At 47.2% G+C, this 22,499-nt stretch overlaps 1 protein-coding gene across 4 annotated transcripts in view; it reads right to left on the bottom strand.

Moving 5' to 3' along the window:
* Positions 1 to 22,499, bottom strand: part of SMARCD3 (SWI/SNF related BAF chromatin remodeling complex subunit D3) — a 1,739,068-nt gene that overhangs the window by 363,207 nt on the left and 1,353,362 nt on the right. For all 4 annotated transcript variants that reach the window (XR_013601619.1, XM_078662891.1, XM_078662892.1 and 1 more), the window contains one exon: positions 13,554 to 13,689. Coding sequence is in view for 3 of the 4 variants with exons in the window: in XM_078662891.1 (XP_078519017.1) it covers positions 13,554 to 13,689 (136 nt within the window). In the remaining variant the exon portion in view is untranslated. The remainder of the gene's footprint in view (positions 1 to 13,553; positions 13,690 to 22,499) is intronic.

Here is a 22,499-nt window from a genome sequence, read left to right as displayed (position 1 = left end):
TAGTGTTTATTGCTCTAGATGCAGTGTCTGCTACATCAAGTGCGCACTTGATTGAGGCACTTGAGATTAGCTTACCCTCTTGGATAAGGTCATTAGCTTGTGCTTTATATTGGTCAGGTAGATGTTGTAAAAGTGTTTATAACTGATCATAGTGAGCCCTGTCGTATCTTGCAAGGAGGGCTTGTGTGTTAGCTATGCACAATGTATTGCTAGCTTGGGCAGCTATTCTTTTGCCTGAAGTGTCTATTATTTTTGATTCCTTATCAGGAGGTGGTGCTTCACCTGATGTTTGTGAGTTTCCCCGTTTTCTAGCATTTTAAACGACTAGGGAATCTAAGGGTAGCTGTCCCTTAATGTAGGCAGGATCTCCAGGAGCAGGTCCGTACTTTTTTCTATTCTTGGGTTTATGATACTAGCTCGGACAGGATCTTTAAACACTTCTGGTGCATGCTTAATGACCACTTTAATCATAGGTAGTATTTGAACTGACTTTTGGGAATGTTCAAAATTAACTAGTAAGAAATCCTCTTCTGCCTCGTCTGAGTGCATTGTCACACCGTGATAGATGGCAGCCCTATTGAGTACGTGTCTGAAACCAATATTATCTTCTGGAGGAGATGGTTTGGATGGATATGTATGTGGGTCAGGAATATCTGGTACATCCTGCGGGTTTGGGTACTCCCAGGCTGGTGTATCACTCGGGTAGGGAAAAGGCTCATTTGGGTCTCCCGCTAGGTTATATTCATCATCATTCTGAGGAGGTGTATGTGATGAAGAATGAGGAGAATTTGAAGATAAAAAGTTTGAAGGAAGAGGAGGTGAAAGAGAAGGAGGTATAGGAGAAGAAGGGTGCATAGGTGATGTGGCAGAATCCTTCTTCTTGACAGGCACTGGAGGTGTAGGTGCTGTATCTAACTTTCTCTTTCTGTGTGGCATAGTAGAAACATGTCCTGTTTGTGGATCAATGTAGATCCTTTTTTGTAAAGGATCAGGTTGAAAAAACTCCTCTTCTTGAGGAACCGCTTTCGGTGCCGATTTTTTCAGTTCCGGGCATGGTTGTTGCTTGTCTTTAGCCTTAGGAGCTGTTGTAGAGTCCTGTGGCGTAGGTTTCGGTACCGAAGAAATTGTCTTTGGAGTTGAAGCCTGTTTCGTGGGCTTAGAAGCATCAGAAGCAGGCTTTGTAGATTTCGGCAACGAAGATATTGTCTTTGGAGTGGAAGCTGTTTTGGTTGGCTTGAAAGCGTCGGAAACAGGCTTCATTGCTTTCGGAGCCGTCTTGTCTTTAGGAGTCAACGGTTTTGGTGTGTCTTTCAGAACCGGGACTTCTTTCGGTTTCGGTGCCGAGGGAGCTGGTGGTATCGGCCCGTGCGGTTTGCTCGGTATGGAGCTACCGGAAGGCTTTAGTATTTTCTTCGGAGCCGGGCTCGATGGCGGGGCTTTCGAAGCAATGTTTCGGTCGCAACTGCGCCCCGGCGGCGGAGTTTTGACATTTGCCTTCGATTTATGTGTTGGGGCTGGGGTAGGGGCAGTAGTACTCATGCATTGACCCAAAGGTATGGAATCATCGGAGTCGTATGCCTCAGATACGATTTAGAGATGGTCGGAATCTTCCTCTGGGACGCATGGACCTTAGTCTAAGATATCTACCGGTTCCAGAGCCAATCTCTGCATATCGTGTCGACGGGCCCTCCAATCTCGAATGGTCTTTTTAGATTGAAAGGATGCGTAGGCTGTACAGATGGTGATAAGCACAGGTTACAGAACTCGTGATGGTCATTGTGTGGAAATTTTGCTCCACACACGGGGCATCTCTTGAATGGCGTCCTTTCCATAAGTTGTAGGCCTCACGGCATGGATAGACCCAACGGCCCGCGTCGACGACCGGATTCGAGCTGATGAAGTGGAGTCGATAGTTATTGATATAGAAAGTTGTTTGGTAAAGTTTTTACGCGTCAAACTACTTGCAAAGTAGATTTTGAACCGGAGCGGAAAAGTTGCATCCGAACCCAGTGGCGGAAAAAACAATCGAAGAATGGAGTCGATGCCCATGCATACTATCGTCCAAGGGAGGAGTCACCTATCTCGTGACTACAAAGACTTCTTTCAAGACGACAACAACATGCAATCATCCGAGCCCAACACCAGGTGGCAATCTAATGCTCAGTGTGAGATCTGCAGCTCATATGCCTCGAACATATATTTACTGTGTTTTTATTGGCTGCTGTTAAAAGAGTAGTAAAGATTGAGAAGGACAATCCTCGCCTCCGTGTCCTTAATAGAATCTAAAATTCTTGTTGCATATGCTTTCAAATGTTCTATTCTTAGTTGGCCACACTTCTGAGTCATGTTGCGGTTCTTGGTACATATTTCCCTGACTGTTGGGCAGGCATGTTGAAATGTATCTAGGCTTCGTCTGTGGTGCAGGGCCCGGGGAGAATGTGGTGGGGAGCGCTTCCTGGGTGGCCTTCCTTCTGCGCTGGGACATGTTGGTGGTGGACACAAGAGCGCGAGAAATGAATGCACGCTTGTGCGAGCCATTGTAGGCGTCTTCTGGGTTGCTGGAGGTGGAGGTCGTCTGCAGATGCCATTCCAGGATGAGTACAGCATTGCGTTTTGGTTTGCTGCCCTTCCTAAGCCTTGGTATGGTCCCTTTTTGCTGGCTATGTTTGCGTGTGCCCATGTGGGCGCCCTCTGCAGTGGGACGGTGGTATCAATGTTGGTGAGGTGTGGGTTTGTGTCCTGGCGTCAGCTCCTGACAGTTCAGGCCAATTCCCCTTCTCACCCGCTCGATTGGGCACTCTATGGACCAGGTTTGCGCTCTATCCCTCTCACATGTCCGTGTATTAAATGGGATTCATCCAGCTCAGTAGTCAGTCAAAGTCAAATGATCTTTATTCGGAATTTCGTACATCCATAAAAGTACATACAGAATGAAAATACATTTTAAAAACAGATTAAAAACACATATGTAAAAAATTTTAAAAGCAGATTATCCAATAGGGTTTAAGCAGCATATATAGCGTAAAGTGCAATGTGCATAGTATATGAGGTACAAGAATGCATAATAGAAGAAGAGCATTAATCTATTTGTATACATAATCTCAAAATTCAATTTATATTCTCCCACAGGGATTATCTAATTCAAAGCACGTATACAATTAAATCTATAATCAGTTTATAATAGAATAATAAAGTGCTCAAAAACATGAGATGGCATAATACTATTATCCATTAGCCATATTCCATACTTGCCCTCGATCTCACGCAAGCTTTTATGAAGCAACTTACAGTATATATGACTTCATCTGTATGCAACATTTGCAAGAATTTTAGTGCAGGAATGGAATCTCGAATGTTATATTTGCGAAGAATCGGCTTTAGGTATTGACAGGTATACAATTTGTAGTGGCCACAAAAGAAGAGATAGTGCAATAAACTTTGTTTACCGCCTTGAGAACAAGGACAGTCCAACTCTTCTAATTTTTTGTTATAGCCAAGTGGGAAGCTAAGCAAATTAACTATGCTTCCCTCACGAAACCTGAATAAAAGGCTCCGATTCCATCTACCTATCGGGATTGACAAGTATCCTAAAGGATTGTTCAAGTTTTCAATACCTGGGTCAATAATGCACAAATATCGAGTGACAACTGGTTTAGAGGATTCTGATCTCATCCGATCCTCATTATATAAGTCCAGCAATGCTCGTTTAATACTATTCTTATGAGCGGGTACAATAGAGTCAGGGGAGCTAAATAAGGATCCTTGGCCCACGCTCAGCAGACTATTTTTGACTGCATTTAACCAGGGTATGTGATGGGATCTATCACTTAACAAGCAGTCTGATATTATACTGCGCGTTAAGGATGCTGCTGGATTTAGCCATATTTTAATCCAAAAAAGCGCAGGCCGTGACTTAATAAAATCGACAATATATGGCAACCTTAGTTCATTGTGACAAATAAATGTAGGTGCACAAGGAACTCCCCCCAGGACCCTCCTACAAAATCTATTTTCCTCCAACTGGAGGGCCATGCTGTTACAATAGCCCCACACTTCGGCTCCATAAGTCCCAGTTGGCCGGCATTGGGTGCGATAGATATTGAGGAGGGGGGTAACAACATCAGCCTGTTTTGGTTGACAGAGGGATAAAATTGAATTAATTGACTTGCCGATTTTATTTCTCGCATGGGCAGCGTGTGGCTGCCATGAGCCTGAGTTAGAGAATAACAACCCTAGGTAAGGAAAAGTGCTGGTGCATTTTAGAGTGTTGTTACCAGATTTAATGGATGTAATGTTATACTTTTTTAGTCCGCAATTCATAATAAAAGATTTTTTAAAATTGGTATTTAGACCAAGATCGGACATGAAAGCAACAAACCCAGAAATTAAAATGCGTAAAGCATTCGGTGTACGCCCCATTAATACTGCGTCATCCGCATAAAGTAGGGTAGTAATGGGGGAACCATTTATAATTGGAACGTCCTTAGTGATCTTACTCAGAGTGCTACTTAACCCATTGATATATAAAATAAAAAGCAGTGGGGCGAGTACGCAGCCCTGTCTAACTCCTCTGCTAATAGGGACAACATTAGATAAAACACCATCATTATTAATTCATACTCTTGCTTTTAAGTCCCTATGTAAATAAGATAAAAAATACACCAGTGAGTCATCCAAACCATAATCAAGCAAAAGTGACCACAACCTAGAACGGTTAACAAAATCAAACGCAGAACTCAAATCCATAAAACTTAAATAAAGAGGGGATTTTTTAACAATGATGTATTTAGCCATGATCAGATTTAAATTTAAACATTGTTCAATGGTGCCTACATGGCTTCTGAAGCCCAATTGACTACAGTGAAGAACATTGTTATCCTCAGCCCAATCCCTTATCCGTTTAAAAATTACCCTTCCGAGTACTTTTAAAGTGTTATCGATCAGTGAAATCGGGCGGTAACAGGCGGCATCCGACCTGTCGCCTTTTTTAAATATTGGTACGATGACACTGTTCGACCAGGACTCGGGAATTGAGCTATCATTCAGGTTATTAAATAAGTTGCATAATAGGGGGGCCCAAAAATTAATTTCTGATTTAATCTGGTCAATTGACAGGCCGTCCGGGCCAGGGGCTTTATTACTAGCGCTATCAATAATAGCATCCTCGACCTCTGATAATAGAAAGGTCAGAGGTTCAGCGCTATTAGATAGAGAGACTGTATCTAAGGGAGTGGCTGTTATGGCGTAAATTTGGGAGAAATGCTCTACCCACGCCTCACCCGTTATATTACTATTAATTGGATTGATGTTAGAACCAAAAGATCTTAAGGACTTGACTTCTCTCCAGAAACCTGTTGTGTCCTTTAGTGTGGCAGTACGCGTGAGAGATTCCCAGTGATTAATCACTAGGGCCTCAGATCTAGTTCGTAAGGCAATTTTATATTTTGATCTTAATTCTCTCACGAGTGAAGCATCCCTTGGGTTGTTATTTAGGGCTACCCTCAAGTCCCTATTGGCCCTGGAACAAGAGGAATCGAACCAGCGGGGGCCATGGGATGTATTCTGCCTAACGGGTTTGGAAGATTCTGTTTTAATAGCCCCACATAAATCACCAAAGGCGCCAACCACCTCATTACTGGGACTTGTGTATGACAGGCAAATCTCTACTGTCTCAGGATGTTTTTAATTACTCTGGATAGAATCTCTTTGTTATCAACTCCCTTCCATACTAGTCTTAATCTATCCGTTGATAAAGCCAGATTTTGAGGCCCAACCTCTGACTTTGCTGCAACCTTTGAGGTCTGTGGATTGTGTAAATATATTCTGAGCGGGTAGTGGTCACTGTAAGCGGAACAGATGACTTCTGCTTTTAAAATTATGTCGCTTAGAGTTGGGCATGTAAATATGTAATCTATCGTAGAGGCACAGCCCTGGCCTATTGAGGGATTCATCCAGCTCAGTAGTGTATCCTATGGCTCCTCTCATGTTGCACTGGTTGCCACCTTCTTGGGGCCATATTCGGGCATGCCGCCTGCTGATTTTTCCTGAATGCTGATGTTTTTGGGGTCCACTTGTTGATGGGTGTTCCCTGGCCACCATTTGTGCAAGGCAGGGGTGTCTGCCTGTTGGGTGAAGCATCTTCCTGTCTGCTAGGAGCTGTTTCTTGGGGATCAGGCACGGACTGGGTCAAGGGCTTGGGACCGAGCCAGTGCCATTGTTTCCCTTGCTTCCCAGTGACGGACGTTCCATCTCCATCACGCAACTCCGCCCAGGAGTCGTCCGCGTACCAGACGTCAGCGAGGTCACATAAGACCCTCTCCGGCGCGCATACGTCAGTTTTCTTCTGAGACTTTTTTCGCACCACAACGCGGAGCCACCAGAGAAAGAACTGTGGGAGCATGGGAACAGTGTGCGACAAGCAGAAAAATTGGAAAATAAATGGTGACTAACAATACCACCAGGAGCAGTGTCAATACTGCGAACCCAAAGGCAGGGACAGGGGAAAGAACAGAGCAGAGCCCTGAGCAGCCACCCTGCCAGTACATAGACAGCCTCCCCCATGCCCCAGAGGCAAGGAACATGCGTAAAGGTCATGACACATGTAGCAGGCTGACCACCCCCATTCCAACAAGGAAGGGGAGCCAGTCCCAAGATAGATAGGGACAACAAAACCTCCCAGCCACCCCAGCATAGAGGGCAACCACCCCCCCAGGAAAAAGGGCATGGCATGACCAGATGACCACTGTTCAGAGGTTAGCAGAGGGGCAGGAAAGGGAAGGGAGGGAGGACAGAGATTGAAGACAATCCCTCCAACTTGGAGTAGCCAGGGCAGGGGAGCACCGGACCTCCATCCTCCAAAGAACCAAGAGGAGGAATAAACCGCAACCAGATGGAGCCACCTGTCAAGAGCAAAGACACAGCCCCTCACTGGGAGGCGAGTACCGAAGACCAACCCAAGGGTCCTTGCAGAACGGGGAGGAAGGGCAGGCTGTGAAGAAATCTGCGGCTAGATTTGTCTCTACCAGATACATCGTTACCGAAGGTAAGTAACTCGTACATCTGATAGACTACTAGCCGCAGATTCCTTCACGTAGAATAGATACCCTAGCAATACCCATGGGGAAGGAGGGTCTGCAAAAGGACCCCACCAGCCTGAACAGAACAGAGGGTCCCACAGGGGACCAGATCTGTGGACCAGGTAGAACCGCGTCCCAGCCAGGCAAAGGGAACCCCTCAACCAGAACACAACGACCCCCAGGAGATGTAGAAGGGAGAAGGGGCAGAAGAGGGCCGTACACTCACAGCAGAGGAACCAGGGGCAAGGCCAGGGAGGCCGAAGCACCCTACTCCCCTACAAGGCAACATCGCTTCCATCCAATACCAAGACAGGAAGAGGAGAAGAAGAAGAAGCCTGGAGGGCCCAAGGAAACGAGGGAAAAGAAGGCGAACCCACCTCAAATGGAGGGCAACATGCCAGCCAGAAAGGCGCCAACAGTGATAAGCCGCCAGAGGCAAGAAGAACAGCCCAGCGCCCCAGGAAGGCCGGGCAGGGGGTGCCTGACAAGGGTGAACGCAAAATCACCCCAGCGGTCAGGACAGGAGCAGGGGAAGGTGGGAATGCCCGGGCACACCACTACGAGGGGCCGCGCACCCGACCTCAAGAAGCAAAGCAACATACATAAAAGCCATAGGGAACGGACACCCGAAGACGACCAGAACTCCTTAGCAGAGCGCAAGCTATATAACAGCTACCACTAAGCCACATAGGGTACGTTAAGTCCTAAGTTATGGGAACCCTCTTTGTAAGAACTTCCGCGGCAGAGAAAAAACAAAATAACCGCAGAGAAAAAATCGCCCCTGCGGAAGGCTTGACAAGCAGCCCAACCAAAGCAGAAGGCCTAATCTCAGGGCCAAGTCTGCGCAACAACTCCAGCGAAACACACACACATAGACAACAAAGGGCAGTCCAGCAGCCAACAATGCACTTCACAGCCAGATCAACCTGTCGAAGAAGGCCCTGAACCAGCACAACTCAGCAGTCACTGAGGAGGAGAAGGAGGAGGATAAAGGTGGAGGAGGAGAAGGAGGAGGATAAGGTGGAGGAGGAGGATGGAGCCCTGCCAAGAACCTTTGGATGGCGGAGTCAGTTGGGGCTTGGAACAACAGGCTGCCATCAAGCGGAAGGTAAATGAGTCGCTCCCGAATATTCTCAGGGAACACTCCATCCCGAAGCTAAGCATGACGACGGAGAGCGATGAGAAAACCATGGCCCGGCCCAGCACCTCTGAGATGTCCAGAGCAGAGCGGAGAATAAACGCCGCAAGCTCCCAGCCATCCAACCATGATGCCGTAAGTCCACCTGAACATTCTCCTGGGACGTTGAGGATCCCAGAGACTCAACCGAGTCCCACAAACAGGAGGAGGCCGTAGCCAGAACACACAAGGTCTTAAGGGACCGCAGGGCAGCGCTGGTCGAGGCCGGTGAAGAAGATGCTGAGGCACCGGATCACCTGAGGCAGGACGCCTCCAAGCCCCCATCAAGGAAGAAAGGAGCGAACCCTCGAAGGGAAGCAAGATTGAGGGACCGGCCGCTCTTCCGACAAACACCTCTGCCTCAGGAAGGGCGGGGAGCCGCCCTTCGACGACGCAGGTGAAATAGATACCACATGGCGAACAGTCTCTGGGGAGGATGACACCAGTATACAGCCTGCCTCCGAAGAAGAAGAAGCATCCAAAGACGAATCCGCAGCACAACCCCTGGGCAGAGCCGTAGAGTCCGCCGCCTGGGGCAGGACGTCGGCACCATCCGGCATCGCCGGACAGGGTTCCTCTAAGTCACACCACATTGGAGGACTGGAGTGGAGACGATGTTGACTCGACCCCCGCCGAGGCAGCCGCCTGCGTGGAGGAACAAGAAGGGCCTGGGGAGTGACACAAAGCCTTCCGCCAACCATGGCCCAGAATGTGGCGGAGATCATCTGGCAACCCATGTGGCAGCGCGGGGACAATTCAACCTCCGACTCACCCTCCGACAAGGCAGCCGCCTGTGGGGAGGGACGAGAGGGGCCCGGAGAGGGACGAAGGGTCCCCACCCAGCCACGACCAGGAGCAGGATGAGGAGGGTCCACCGACCCCTGTGGCTCCGCACGGTCCAGCAGCTGCCGGCGCCGTAGTGGCGTTACCTCAGCCTTAGACCGGACCACCTTGTCAAAGGACCGAGAGGGGCTCGGGATGTGACCCGAGCCCCGACGATCTCCCACGACACCACAGGGACTCCCGCGGGAGTTTGCGGTGAGGCAGAGATGCCGTGGCCTGACAGAGGTGCCCCAGAGAAGCTGCACCCCAACAGCACCACATCCTCCAAGCCTGGATCCGAACCAGATGGCGCCAGGGCCGAAGCCGCCCCCGCGGAGGACCCCGCCCAAGGCAAGGGATCCGCTGACGCCCCAGGGGGGAAGGAGGAGGAGACACCAGCGAGGCCTGCAAAGCCACCGCGTATGTCTCCATCTTGACTCTCGACGCCCCAGCAACGGTAAACGGTGGATAGGACGACACGCGGGGCCGCTTCACACGCGGAGAGCCCACGCCCCTGGTAGGCTGGAAACCAGCCCCCCGGGGACAAACTGCGACACTTACACACCGGGGAGCGTCGCTCACGTGACATCGGAGAAGAGAAGTGCGAGGATGACGACCACTGCCGTATCTTAAGCTGTCTGCCGAAGCAGACCGAGGGGAGGACGTCGACCTGGAGAGACGCGCCGAGAGAAGTTTCATCCGGCGCTCCCGCCGCGACCTCAGCTTCAACTGTTGGCACGCTGCACAATCAGTGGTGCCGTGATCCTCCTCCAAACACCACATACAAATGAGGTGAGGGTCCGTGGCCGACATAAGATGCACACACGACGTGCAAGTCTTGAAGCCAGAAGGCATTTGCGCACTGTTCAACAAAAAGAAGGGACAATGGAAGGAAAAAAGGGGGCCCAAACAGTCTCGTAGCAAGGACCGAATCCGTGTTGCACGCGGAAAAGGAAAAAACTGACATAGGCGCGCCAGGGCGGGTCTTATGTGACCTCGCTGACGTCATGTATGCGGACAACGCCTGGGTGGAGTCGCGTGATGTCACACTGCCCCCAGCGCGCAGGTGTGCTGTGGCAAAAAGTTTGCGGATCCAGAAGAACTCAAAAAGTCATACATACGCCCTTTACTGAAGAAAACAAACTTAGACCCGCTGAACCCTGACAACTACAGACCCATTACAAATGGACCTTTCCTGGGAAAACTGATAGAAAGAGCAGCGTTCGCCCAGATGTCACAATTCATTGAAGAGAATGACATACTTTCAGATTTCCAAACCAGATTCCGTCCGGTAAGAGGCACTGAATATGCCCTCCTTGCCATCTGGGATGACCTAAAGAATACAGTAGACCGCAACGGGGTTGCTGCGCTACTCCTCTTGGACCTCTCAGCTGCCTTTGACACGATTGACCATGACACTCTGAAACAAAGACTTTATGAAGCCGGCATAGAGGGAACTGCTCTAGACTGGATTGTGTCCTACCTTTGAAACAGAACTAATGTCATCCATACCCCACCTTTCTCATCCAAACCGTACTCCACAAAAGCAGGGGTCCCTCAAGGTTCTATCATCTCGCTCATGCTTTTCAACAGTTACATGAAGTCTTTACCAGTACTGATCAATAAATTTCACCTCACATGCTACAACTATGCAGATGACACGCAAATACTCCTTCAACTAGAATGCCCCAAAGACATTGGAAAATCACCAATTTTCAGCTGTCTCAGAGCCGTGGATCAGTGGATGACTTGGAGCCATCTCAAATTGAATTAAAAAACTGAAAAACTCACGTGTGGCGATTGGAAAAATTACAACCCGCATGCCGTATGGCCTGATGAACTGGGATCACTGCCTAAAGTATCGAAGGAAGTAAGAAACCTCGGAATAACCATGGACTCCAAGCTGTTGATGAATGCCCAAGTGAATAAACTAGCAAGATCAAGCTTTGCTACTATAAAAACGCTGCGACAAATTTTCCCTCATTTGGGATTTCCACACAAGGTCCAAGCCACCATCTCCCTTGTTCTATCCAAACTCGATTACGCCAATAGCCTCTACCACAAATCACCTTTAACGACCATGAAAAGACTACAACGGATTCAGAACTCGGCTGCCAGACTACTCTTGCATATCAAACCACGAGACCACATCTCCCCTGCCTTGAAAGCCCTGCATTGGTTGTCGGTTGCCAGAAGATCCACGTTCAAGCTGCTTTGTATTACCCAAAAAGCAATACATGGAATAGGACCACTCTTCATAAATAATAATATCACCAAACACATCCAACAAAGGAACCTCCGCTCTAAAGGAGCATCTCGCCTCGAAATCCCACCAAAGAAGAAAAAAAACATGGGTGGCACATCCTTTTCTGTTCAAGCAGCCAAACTATGGAACTCTTTAACCCCCAACATAAGATCCACCGACAACCACCTTATCTTCAGAAAACTACTCAAGAGTTGGCTCTTCCCCACATAAGCACCATACGCAAACATAAATTTACAGCATATCCCTCTGTATATAAGCATTTGTTTTCACTATAGATATATACCTATCTTTGTGTATTACTTTATAAAACATGTAAAATAATGATGTTGTTCAGAGAAAATACATTTTGTTTAAATTAATAATATTTATAAATAAATCAAAAATCATCTTTGGTCTACATGTACATACCTCCATTGTGCATCTATGTACCTTCCATGTACTTGGATATGTGTGTCTGTTACTTTTCTCCTGAAAAAGCATATCCAATGCACTACCCTATTTCTCATCCTGTGCCTCTATCAAAATATTTAATCTAAATATACTTACTTCCTTTATGTATCTATATACTTTCAATGTATATATGGATCTATATATTCATCACTTTCTTCTAATTTAGGATTTTCAATGCACTTCCCTATTTCTCAGCCTATACTTCGCTCAATATATCTTCTAGCCCAACCTTCTGACTCATCTCAAACTTCTTTCTACTACTCTTTCCAATGCACTACCCTATCTCTCATCCTATACATTTATCAATATAGCCTCTAAATCCACTCTCTCATTTATCCCAAACACCATACCACTACTATGATCGCCAAAATAACCCTTTCTAGACTCTCACCTACTCTACCCCTCCTTGCATCATCTGACACCTCTTTTTACTATACCGATCCCCTAAAACAAACCTTTCTAAACTCTTCCCTCTGACTCTTCCCCTCCAAAACTCCTTTTTACTCATCCAAAAGCCTCTTCCTACTGCTAAGACAAAAAAAAATCACTCTTTTATCCCTCCACTATCCTTTTCAATCAAAATTAACAGACTCACTTCTCAAATTCCATATTCAACTATACTAATATACTGCCCAAATAACTGAATAACATATCTACAACTCAAATTACTTCATATTTATACTATACAAATTTTCAACACTAATCCTTTATGGGTTCCGGAGTGGCGTGCTACTCGCCAGAAAAGCGCTTCAACACCCATCAGGGGCAACAAGTGCTATATGAATGCAAATCTTTCTACCCCTTTTATCCCTCCGCTATCCTTCGCACTCCAAGTAACTGACTAATATCCACCACTGAAATTACTTCATATTTCACCATATTAATTCACCACTAAACCTTTATTGGCTTTCTGAATAGCGTGCGTCAACAAGCGATAAATAAATACAAACCTTTGTCCTCCTCTATCCTTCTGCTATCATTCCAAATCCAAATAACTGACTAACCTATCCACCACTTAAAACGTACTTGCATGTTTCACTATACTAATTCAACACTAATCCTCTATGGGTCCCGGAATAGAGTGCTACCCACCGAAAAAGCGCTTTGACGCCTTGTCAGGGGTAGTAAGCGCTATATAAATGCAATTACAGTACAATACGTGAAGGAATCTGTGGCTAGTAGTCTCTATCAGATTACAAAGGTAACACGTTCTAGATTGCCTGGACATCTGGCAGAGATGCACAAACTGGACAGGCTTAACCTTATGAAGGGATTCTGCTGTAGTTTCCCCTTCCCTCATACACTTGATTTTATTCTGAATATGTTCCACTGTCTCTGATACAACAACCAACCTAAAAAACACAAGCAGAATCTTCAAGTGACCAAAAATGTGACCCATTTTCATACAACTGACTTCTGAAGTACAAACGGTGAACGAACGTACAAGATAGCAACGTTTCTCATCGTTCTATGTAATCTAACGTTCCAATCTTACAATTCCATTGTGTTGCAAATAAACTCAGCACCCAAATTAATATTTGATGACGTGCAGTGAGTATATGTCATAGGGCAGCCTAATTATCGATATGATTCTGATTGACACAAATTGTAAACAATTTAAAACAGGAAGTTGAATTGTCATATTCAACCACTAGGCAGTAGTATACTAGATAACGGGATTCATAACACCAAATAGTTTCAATGCCCTTCCAATTGGCTTTTCAGTCTATGAACTCCAGATCCCAATTCCCCACTCCAGTACCTTGTTGTCCAGGGCTGTGATCTCCTGCTGGTTGGCAGTTGACAGTAGAAAGCTACTCATCTGTCCCTTGAGGGGATCCTCTACCTCCACATCTATATCATAACAAGCTGTCTTTTTTTGATCATTGGGATCAACACTGTGAACAAAAGAACAGTGACATAACATTAGAGGTGAATGGATGAGATTGGTGACACAGCTGTCTTGCATTAGACACTGAGGCAAACAGAGCCTGTCCACAATATGGACATGCTACAGAAGATGGGAAGACTACAAAGAAGGGAGGAACTCTGATGAGAGAAAAAAACCCTTGCAGGAAACATAAGCATTAATAGAATGGAAGTGCTGCAAGAAATTAAAGCATGGTAGACAATGGAGACATTGTACAGAATGTCTTACAAAACAGAATATGCTCACTGTACTTCAAGGGAGCACCATAACGTGGGGCAATGCAGAAAATGAATCACTACAGAAAATGACGAACCACAGAACAGGGAAGCCGCAATAAAGGAAGCACTGCACATAATCTGGCAGCTATAATCATTCCACAAAGACGCTCAGGGATAAATAAGGTGGGTGCTAGTTCCGAAGAAGGCCCTGCAGGAACTTAGGATGTAATATTTTCTGCTACCTAAAAGCACTGTACGAAGCAGACTGCACATCGGCTCCTTCTAAGTCACCAATCACATTTCTAGCTGCATGCCAGTTAAGACATGATCGAGAACTAACTGCTACATTGTCAGCTCCCTGACACCTCTTTTTGGTCACTCTGTACTCTATCAGACTTCAATCAGCAGAGTGATATGAACTAGTTATCACTGTCCTAAGCCCCACAGGACAGTTACAGGTTTCAGACAGTTTTTTGCTGGGTCCTGGTCCAAAGAAATGCAGGGCCGCATCGATCATGTTGCTGGAAGCAAGTCAATCAGCACAGTAAAGACCACACTTAAAGAAGCCATGTTCTAGCCTGCTGAGTCTATGGCACTTAGGGCCTAATGTATGACGGCGGAGAGATAACTGATACAATAGCAATGGTGTTTCCTCCCCTACACAGTGGTCTAACTGCCAGATTTAAATTTAGGTGGACCTTAAGTTTGGCCATGTTAGTGACGACTCCTTCACCGCTGTGGCCGAACTTCTCAGGCGTCCCAACAGGAGAAAGGACCATCAGAGAAATGGCTATATGTAGGTCCACCCAATTAGGATGGGTGGAGATGTAGCCGTTCTTTTTTTTTTTTTTTTACTGTCAGTCACCACGGGTAAACCCTGGCGGTAAAAGGTAGAAAAAAAAATGTCCTCCCGCCATGGGAGAGGACTCCCATGGTGAGGGGGGTATTATAAGCCTTTGTAATCCAATTGGTTCGCCTTTGAGACCTTAGAAGTATCTAGTCAGCTGCGTCTCTGTGCTGCCGTTCCAATGTAGATGGAGACATGTGTGCTGTCCACAGAACACCGCCCCATCAGTGTAAAACAAGCACAATGTTTTTTTTCACACAAGAAAAACAGAGTAAACACACACACACACACACGATATAATCATTATAAAGGTAATGCTTTTTCAAATGCTTCGGGAAACGGGTGTGCGCGCTTTTGAAACGTATTTGGTTATTTTTCTGAAGTGCACACACACTCGCTGAAGATAAATATGGTCACGCTCTACTTCAGCTGTAGAAAAAAAAAAAACTTCAAGCGCTTTGGGAAATAAAAGAAGTTTCCAAAGCGAAGATTCCAAACACACGTACCACAAAGTGATAGTGAGTGCCGCGCGCAGATGCATGTATGCCATCTTCTCAAACCGTGTTTTTGACCTGTGTAGTCAGCCATCTGGAACACATTGTGATGGCCGACCAAGAGGAACCTGAACATGTAATGGCCAAACAGAAGGATCGCTTAGTGAAATCGCCATGGGAAAGAACGAGCAACACAAAGGAACAATTACATGTGATGCGAAACCAATAAAAAAACATGTATTTCAGAATGCCACAGAAAACAACAAATGCCAATCGATGAGCATGCCAAAAGTCTGCTGAAGAGATACATGTCTTGCAGACTAACAGCTCGACCTAAAAAGCATTGGCAGGAAGAAAACAAGTTACTTACCTGTAACTTTAGTTCTCCAGTATTGGAATCTTTCATAGATTCACATGCCTGAATCATTCCCCGTCGTCAGGCCCGGACTGGCCGTTGCAGGCACCGGGCAATCCCCCGGTCGGCCGCGAGGGTGGGGGCCGGTTTTGGGCCCCAGGGGGCCGGTTTTGTTACAGGGTCGTTTTTTGCAGCATAGCTGCAAAAACGGCACTGTAACAAAATCGGCCGAAAACCGGTCCTAGCAAAGAGCGCGGTCGCACCCCCCAACCCCCCGGGGGGAGGGGAGGGGGGTGGCTGAGCACTTTGCCAGGGCCGGTTTCGGTTCCCAGTCCGGCCCTGCCCGTCGTCGAGACGGGAGTCTCCGGTATATAAAAAAGCAGTGCTTAGTAGTATAGCAAACTGAAAAGAGGCCTAGGCCCATTTCCCTTTTGCAACCCCTAGCCTTTGTTATGTAAAAAAGGCCCAAACTATTCCCTGAACCAATCAGAGCTCCTCACCCTCTAGAACACTCCTGAGAGAACCTTCTGCCCCTCAGATTTTTCGCGCACTTGTGCATATAACACACTTCTTGTGCTAAATCCGATGTGAGCCTCTCAGGGGAGGAGGGTGGGTGCATGTGAATCTATGAAAGATTCCAATACTGGAGAACTAAAGTTACAGGTAAGTAACTTGTTTTCTTACTCCAGTATTGGAACTTTCATAGATTCACATGCCTGAATCAGAGTAGAGAGCAGTGAAAAAAAACAAAGCACATTTCTCTGATACATTTCATAATCATGCAATACCATTTGAAAATGAAGCATAATCTCATATACATATATACATACTTATATAAAATGTGACTTTGTAAACAAGAGAAATTATGGATGGAGGGATGTAAGAAAGGCTCACCGTTACTGGATGATATTCCGCAGTACCGCCTCTCCCACTGCCGCATCCGATTCTGCGGCTGCCTCCAAGCAGTAGTGCCTGGTGAAGGTGTGCGTAGATGCCCAGGTTGCTGCTCTGCAGATATCCTGGATTGGCACTCCTCCAAACAGTGCAGTGGATGTGGCCACCGCCCTCGTGGAATGGGCACGGACTCGTGCATTCAAAGGCTTTCCAGCAGCTTGATGACAGTAGACAATTGCACTGGAAATCCATCTGGCAATTCCCCTCTTTGACAGCGGGAAACCTTTCCTGGGTGCGCTGAAAGCGACGAATAACTGAGAAGAATTACGAAACGCCTTAGTTTCTTTCAAGTAAAATTTCATACATCTCTGAACGTCCAGCGAGTGCAATACTCGTTCTGCCGCTGTTGATGGATGAGAAAAGAAACGTTTCAACACCAATGGTTCGTTCAAATGAAAATCAGTTGGCACCTTCGGAATGAACTTTGGGTTTGTCCTGAGAATCATTCTATCCTCCCGAAACTGTAAGAAAGGCTCCTGAATCGTGAGCGCTTGTAGTTCACCTACTCTTCTCGCTGAAGTCAATGCAATGAGAAGAGCCACTTTCCGGGACAAGAACTTCAGGTCTGCCCTGTGTATCGGTTCAAACGGTGTTTTCATCAATTGAGAGAGTAAAACATTCAGATTCCATAATGGTGGTGGAGGCTTTAGTGGAGGAAAGACCCTGAATATCCTCTTCATAAATTGTTTGATAATCCTTGATGACCATAAGGACGGGCCTGACGATGAACTCCTGTAGCGGGATAACGCAGCCAAATGCACCTTGATGGAGGCGTGTGCTAATCCTGACTTTGCCAATAGCAGAATGTAAGGTATAATTTGATGAGGTGCCGCAGTAAGAGGGTGAACATTATGTCTCTTACACCACAGACAAAACTTCTTCCATTTCATCCTGTAGGTTTTGTTGGTACTCTCCGCTCTGGCCTTGGACAGGATCTCCCTACATTCGCATGAGATGTTCAGATGGCTAAACTCACAGTGTTCAGGAGAAAGGCTGCTAATCGCAAGGATTTCGGGTCCGGATGGAGCACCTGCCCCTTGGACATTGTCAGAAGCGATGGAATTGGGCGCAACCGAATTGGACGGTCCTCCGACAGCAGCAGCAGTTCCGTGAACCAGTGTTGTCTGGGCCACCACGGGGCTACTAGGATCAGTCTGCACGGCTCTTTCTTGATCTTCACCAGTACGCGGGGGAGAAGAGGAATTGGAGGAAAACCGTAGGCAAAGATGCCGGACCATGCCATGGAAAACGCATTCCCCCAAGATCCCTTCTGGGGAAGCCAGCTTGCGAAGTACTGGCATTTTCTGTTTTCCCTTGTAGCGAAGAGGTCCACTATCTGTGTTCCCCATCTTCGCAAGACGCTGTCCAGGATCCACTGGTCTAGTTCCCATTCGTGGCAGGACGATTTTAGCCTGCTGAGAGTATCCGCCTTGACGTTTTGATCCCCCGGGAGGTGTTCTGCTGCCAATGATATTCCTTGCTGAAGAGCCCATTCCCATATCTCCTGGGCTTCCTGAGACAGGGAGAGAGATCTCGTTCCCCCTTGCTTGCTCACATAATGCATCGCCGTAGTGTTGTCTGTTCTTACAAACACCGGCGAACCTCTTATCCTTGGCAGAAAAGCCAGTAATGCCAAGCGGATCGCTCTGAGCTCCAGCAGATTTATGTGTAATTGCTGCTCCTGAGCCTTCCAACGACCGCTGACTTGAAGGTCCTGAAGGAAAGCTCCCCATCCTTCTAACGACGCATCCGTCGTTACCACTAGAGGAGCCGCTTTTGCCAGAAACGTCAGCCCTTGAGACACATTTGCTTTTTGTGTCCACCACTTTGCTGCTTGTACCATCACTGGTGTCACCCATATTGTGTCGTAGAAGGATCCCTCCGCTTGACGCCATTGGAGATAGATCTGTTCTTCATCCTTAGCCTGCAGCAAGGTACCAGGGGAATACAAGATGACATCGTGCCCAGCAAGGATTTGTACCTGCGGACTGAAAGAGACTTTCTTTTTACAAAGTCTTGGAAGAGGGACACAATCCTCAGTTGTCTTTCCTCGGAGGGAAACGCTTTGTTGCATTCCGTGTCCAATATTGCTTCCAGAAATGTGATCACTTTTGCTGGGTGGAGGTTTGATTTTCCATCGTGGAGAGTCAATCCTAGATTGGCAAATAAGTCTATGCAGGCCTGCGGTGACGCTCTGGCCTGTACCTTTGATGGTGCCTTGACTAACCAGTCGTCGAGGTAAGGAAATATTTGATGTTTTTGCTTCCTCAACACAGCCGCCACTGGAGCCAGGCATTTCGTGAAAACTCTTGGCGCCGACTTCAAGCCGAATGGCAGTACTCTGAATTGGTAATTTCTTCCGGCTACCCAGAACCGAAGGTACTGTCTGTGTGCAGGATGTATCGGTATGTGGAAATACGGATCTTGTAGGTCCAATGTGGTCATATGATCTCCTGGGTTTAATAACAGAAGATGTCCTGCAGAGACACCATCCTGAACGATTGCTTCTTGAGATAGGTGTTTAAGGATCTGAGATCCAGAATGGGGCGCCACTGGAGCTTGTTTTTCTTGATAAGAAAAAACCGGGAGTAAAACCCCTTGTTTTCCTGGGCTTTCGGTACCGGTTCTATTGCTCCCTTTCGGAGCATTGTCTGAATCTCCTGCCGGAGTTGATGCAGATGGTTGGCTCTCTGTTGCATCGGTGGCGTACAAGGGGGCGCTTGAAGAAATTATAGGGGGAGACCGAATTGAACTATTTTGAGGACCCAATGGTCCGTTGTTATTTTCCACCAATTGTGAGGATAGTGAGCAATCTTTCCACCCAGGGGAGCATCTGACAGAGCCGGAAGATGGAGGTTGTCATTGTCGACGAGTGTTGTCCTTTCCCCAGCCACCCCGTCCTCTTGGAGTTGATTTTGTATATCCTCCTGATTGACGCTGGTTGTATTGTTGACGGTAAGGCTGCGATGAGGACTGATAGGAAGAAGAATATCTCCCCTGTTGGTATCCTCCTCTATACGAGGACTGTCCTCTACCCCTGGAGTCACGAAAAGGGTTTTTTTTGTATTGCAGTGTTCCCAGAGCCTTTGCCTTATCTGTATCCTTCTTGATACTCTGCAGAGTATCATCAATATGCTTCCCAAATAATTCTTCTCCATTGAAAGGGAGGTCTAAAATCTTGTTTTGCACCTCCGGCCTAAACGCTGTTGCTCTCAGCCATCCTTGCCTGCGCAGGACCGCCGCTCCTCCCAAGGATCTAAATGCCGTGGTTGCTATATCCATAGCGCAGTCTATGACTCAGCCGAAGTCCTCTCTCCTTCCATGAGAATTTTCTTCGCCTCCTGCTTCTCTGGTTCCGGCACCAGGTTAATGTATGGAGACAGGTCACACCACATCTGCCTGTCATACCTTCCCAAGATAGCGAGGGCATTAGCAGCTCTCACTAGCAGAGCCGACATCAATGAAAACCTTTCCCCCACATTATCCAACCTTCTGCCCTCTCTGTCTGGAGATGTTGCAATCAGAGCAGATGGGTTCCTGGATTTCTGTTGTGCCGCCTGAGTGATAACAGAATCCGGTTTGGGATGACCCAAAAGGCAAGTTGGAGCATCAAAAGGCACCTTATACTTTTTATCTAGTCTGGCCAGAACCGGCGTTACCGTCGCTGGCGTCTCCATGACCTTTAAACCTTCCTTCCAAATATGAGACACAATAGGCAGGGATCGTACGGACTTCCGATACGAGTCCTTGAAGTCATATAAAAAACATTCTGTCTTCTCTTCTGTCATGGTCAGCGCAAATCTTTTAGTGGCTCTTTCCATCAAATTATGAAATCCACCAATGTCCTCCGGTGGAGAATCTACTGGCCTCTGCGGAGGAGTTGAAGGTGATGGGGTGATATAGTCATGCCATTCTGCACTTGTGTCCGCAATCTCCCCATCCTCATGATCGTCATCCGAGGTATCGTGGTGTGTCGTCGGCGGTGGAGACCTAGCAGTAGGTTCCGGCAAAATCTCTCTCCTATGAACCGGTGTCCCTGGAACCGATCGTGGACGTGGAATAACCTCGGGGGCCTGTTGAGCGACTGGAGTCGCTGGGTATCTCTTCCTATAATCCTCCAACATTCCCTGGAGATCCTTCAACAAAGAGGATGGCACACTTGTCATCTCCTCACGTTGCTGTTGGCGATATCGGTGCTGTTCCTGAGGTTGTTCTTGATAACCCCCATATTACTCCTCAGAATCCTGCCCTTGGTACTTGACCTGCAATTGCGATGGGCTACTGGCAATTCCATACTCGCCATCTTCTTCTGAATCTTCCTCTTCCAGCAGGTGAGATGGCAGCAATGGGGAGACCTTGCTCGAAGATGTAACCTCTGGTGTTATAGGTTTTTTCCAAGGCACCAACCTTTTTTCTGGTGTTTTTTCCCTCGTCGACGAGCCCGTCGACGAGATTCCCATCGCCGTCGTCGACCAACTCATCGTCGTCGACGCCACCGGTCAACGTTGTCGTTACAGTTGACGCTGTCCTCGTCGACGCCGTCGTCCTCGTCGACGCTGCCGTCGACACTGCTGTCGTCGGCACAGTTCTCGTTGACGCTGCCGTCGTCGGCGCCGCCGTTGTCGATGCCGCCGTTGACGCGGTCGTCGACGCCCTCGTCGACGGTTTCACCGTCGACGATATCGCCGTCAACGGTGAAATCGTCGACGCTGTTTTCTCACCAGCCTTAACATTATCCTTCTTCGTCGACGACGGAGGTGTTTTTGTCGTCGTCTATGATCCCTTTTTTTGTCGACGGTCCCATCGACGGTGCTGAAACAGTACCCTTCTCCTCAGAAGGCATAGAAGAAGACCGTTTGATGGTGATCTTGATCTTCTGAGGAGATTGTGGTGGATCTGAGGTGGATTTTCCTACTTTCACCTCACCAGCAGAACCCTTCTTCCCCTTAGTTGAGACTGAAGGGGATTTTGAGGGACTGCGCCCTGAAGACCCTGGAGTGGTCTTTTTTGGGGCCTTCTCAGGTCTTTCCCCTGAGGAATGTGTCTGAGGAGATCTACTTCTCTTCTGAGATCTCTTAGACGCCATAGATTCCTCCTCACTCTCACTTGAGAGGAATTCCTTCCTGGCTTTGACCTTCTGAAGCCAGATCAGTAGCCTTCCCTCACGATCTCTCAAGGTCTTATTCGAAAAGGTACGACATACCTTACAATCTGCTGCCTTATGGTCTAGATAGAGACAGTAGATGCAGTCCTTGTGAGCGTCATCTGTATAAAGCCTCTTCTTAGAGCAGGTGGAACAAGCTCTAAATAATCCTTTCTTCTCCTTCTCAGACATGGTAGATGAAAAACCTTAAATCTAAGTCAAAATACTGTAGAAGTAAAGAGTTTGAGTAGAGCTCGAAAGGAGACTCCCTAGCACAACGTGCGGTAGAAAAATCTGAGGAGCACAAGGTTCTCTCAGGAGTGTTCTAGAGGGTGAGGAGCTCTGGTTGGTTCAGGGAAAAGTTTGGGCCTTTTTTACATAACAAAGGCTATGGGTTGCAAATGGGAAATGGGCCAAGGCCCTTTTTTCAGTTTGCTATACTACTAAGCACTGATTTTTTATATACCGGAGACACCCGTCTCGACGACGGGGAATGATTCAGGCATGTGACTCTATGAAAGTTCCAATACTGGAGTAACTGCTGTGATTGCAGTTCCTGGCAATGCTTTAGAAAGGACGGCCACCTTTATTGAAAGCTATCCTAGTGTTAGCTATGGAGAGTAGCCTTCAGGCTAAGTCTCAAAGGAATGTAAAGCAGCTTGGTTTACCAGATTATAACCTCCTGAATGACCAAATGAAAGGAGAACCACACAAAGGTATTTATAAAAACTGCCAAGCCTTCATTTTCCAGTTACAGCAAACCTTAT

The sequence above is a fragment of the Lissotriton helveticus genome, chromosome 10 (genome assembly GCF_964261635.1).
Source record: "Lissotriton helveticus chromosome 10, aLisHel1.1, whole genome shotgun sequence".
Lineage (NCBI taxonomy): Eukaryota > Metazoa > Chordata > Amphibia > Caudata > Salamandridae > Lissotriton > Lissotriton helveticus.
Note: the sequence above shows the minus strand (reverse complement) of the source record. Positions and strands in the feature narration are given on the sequence as shown.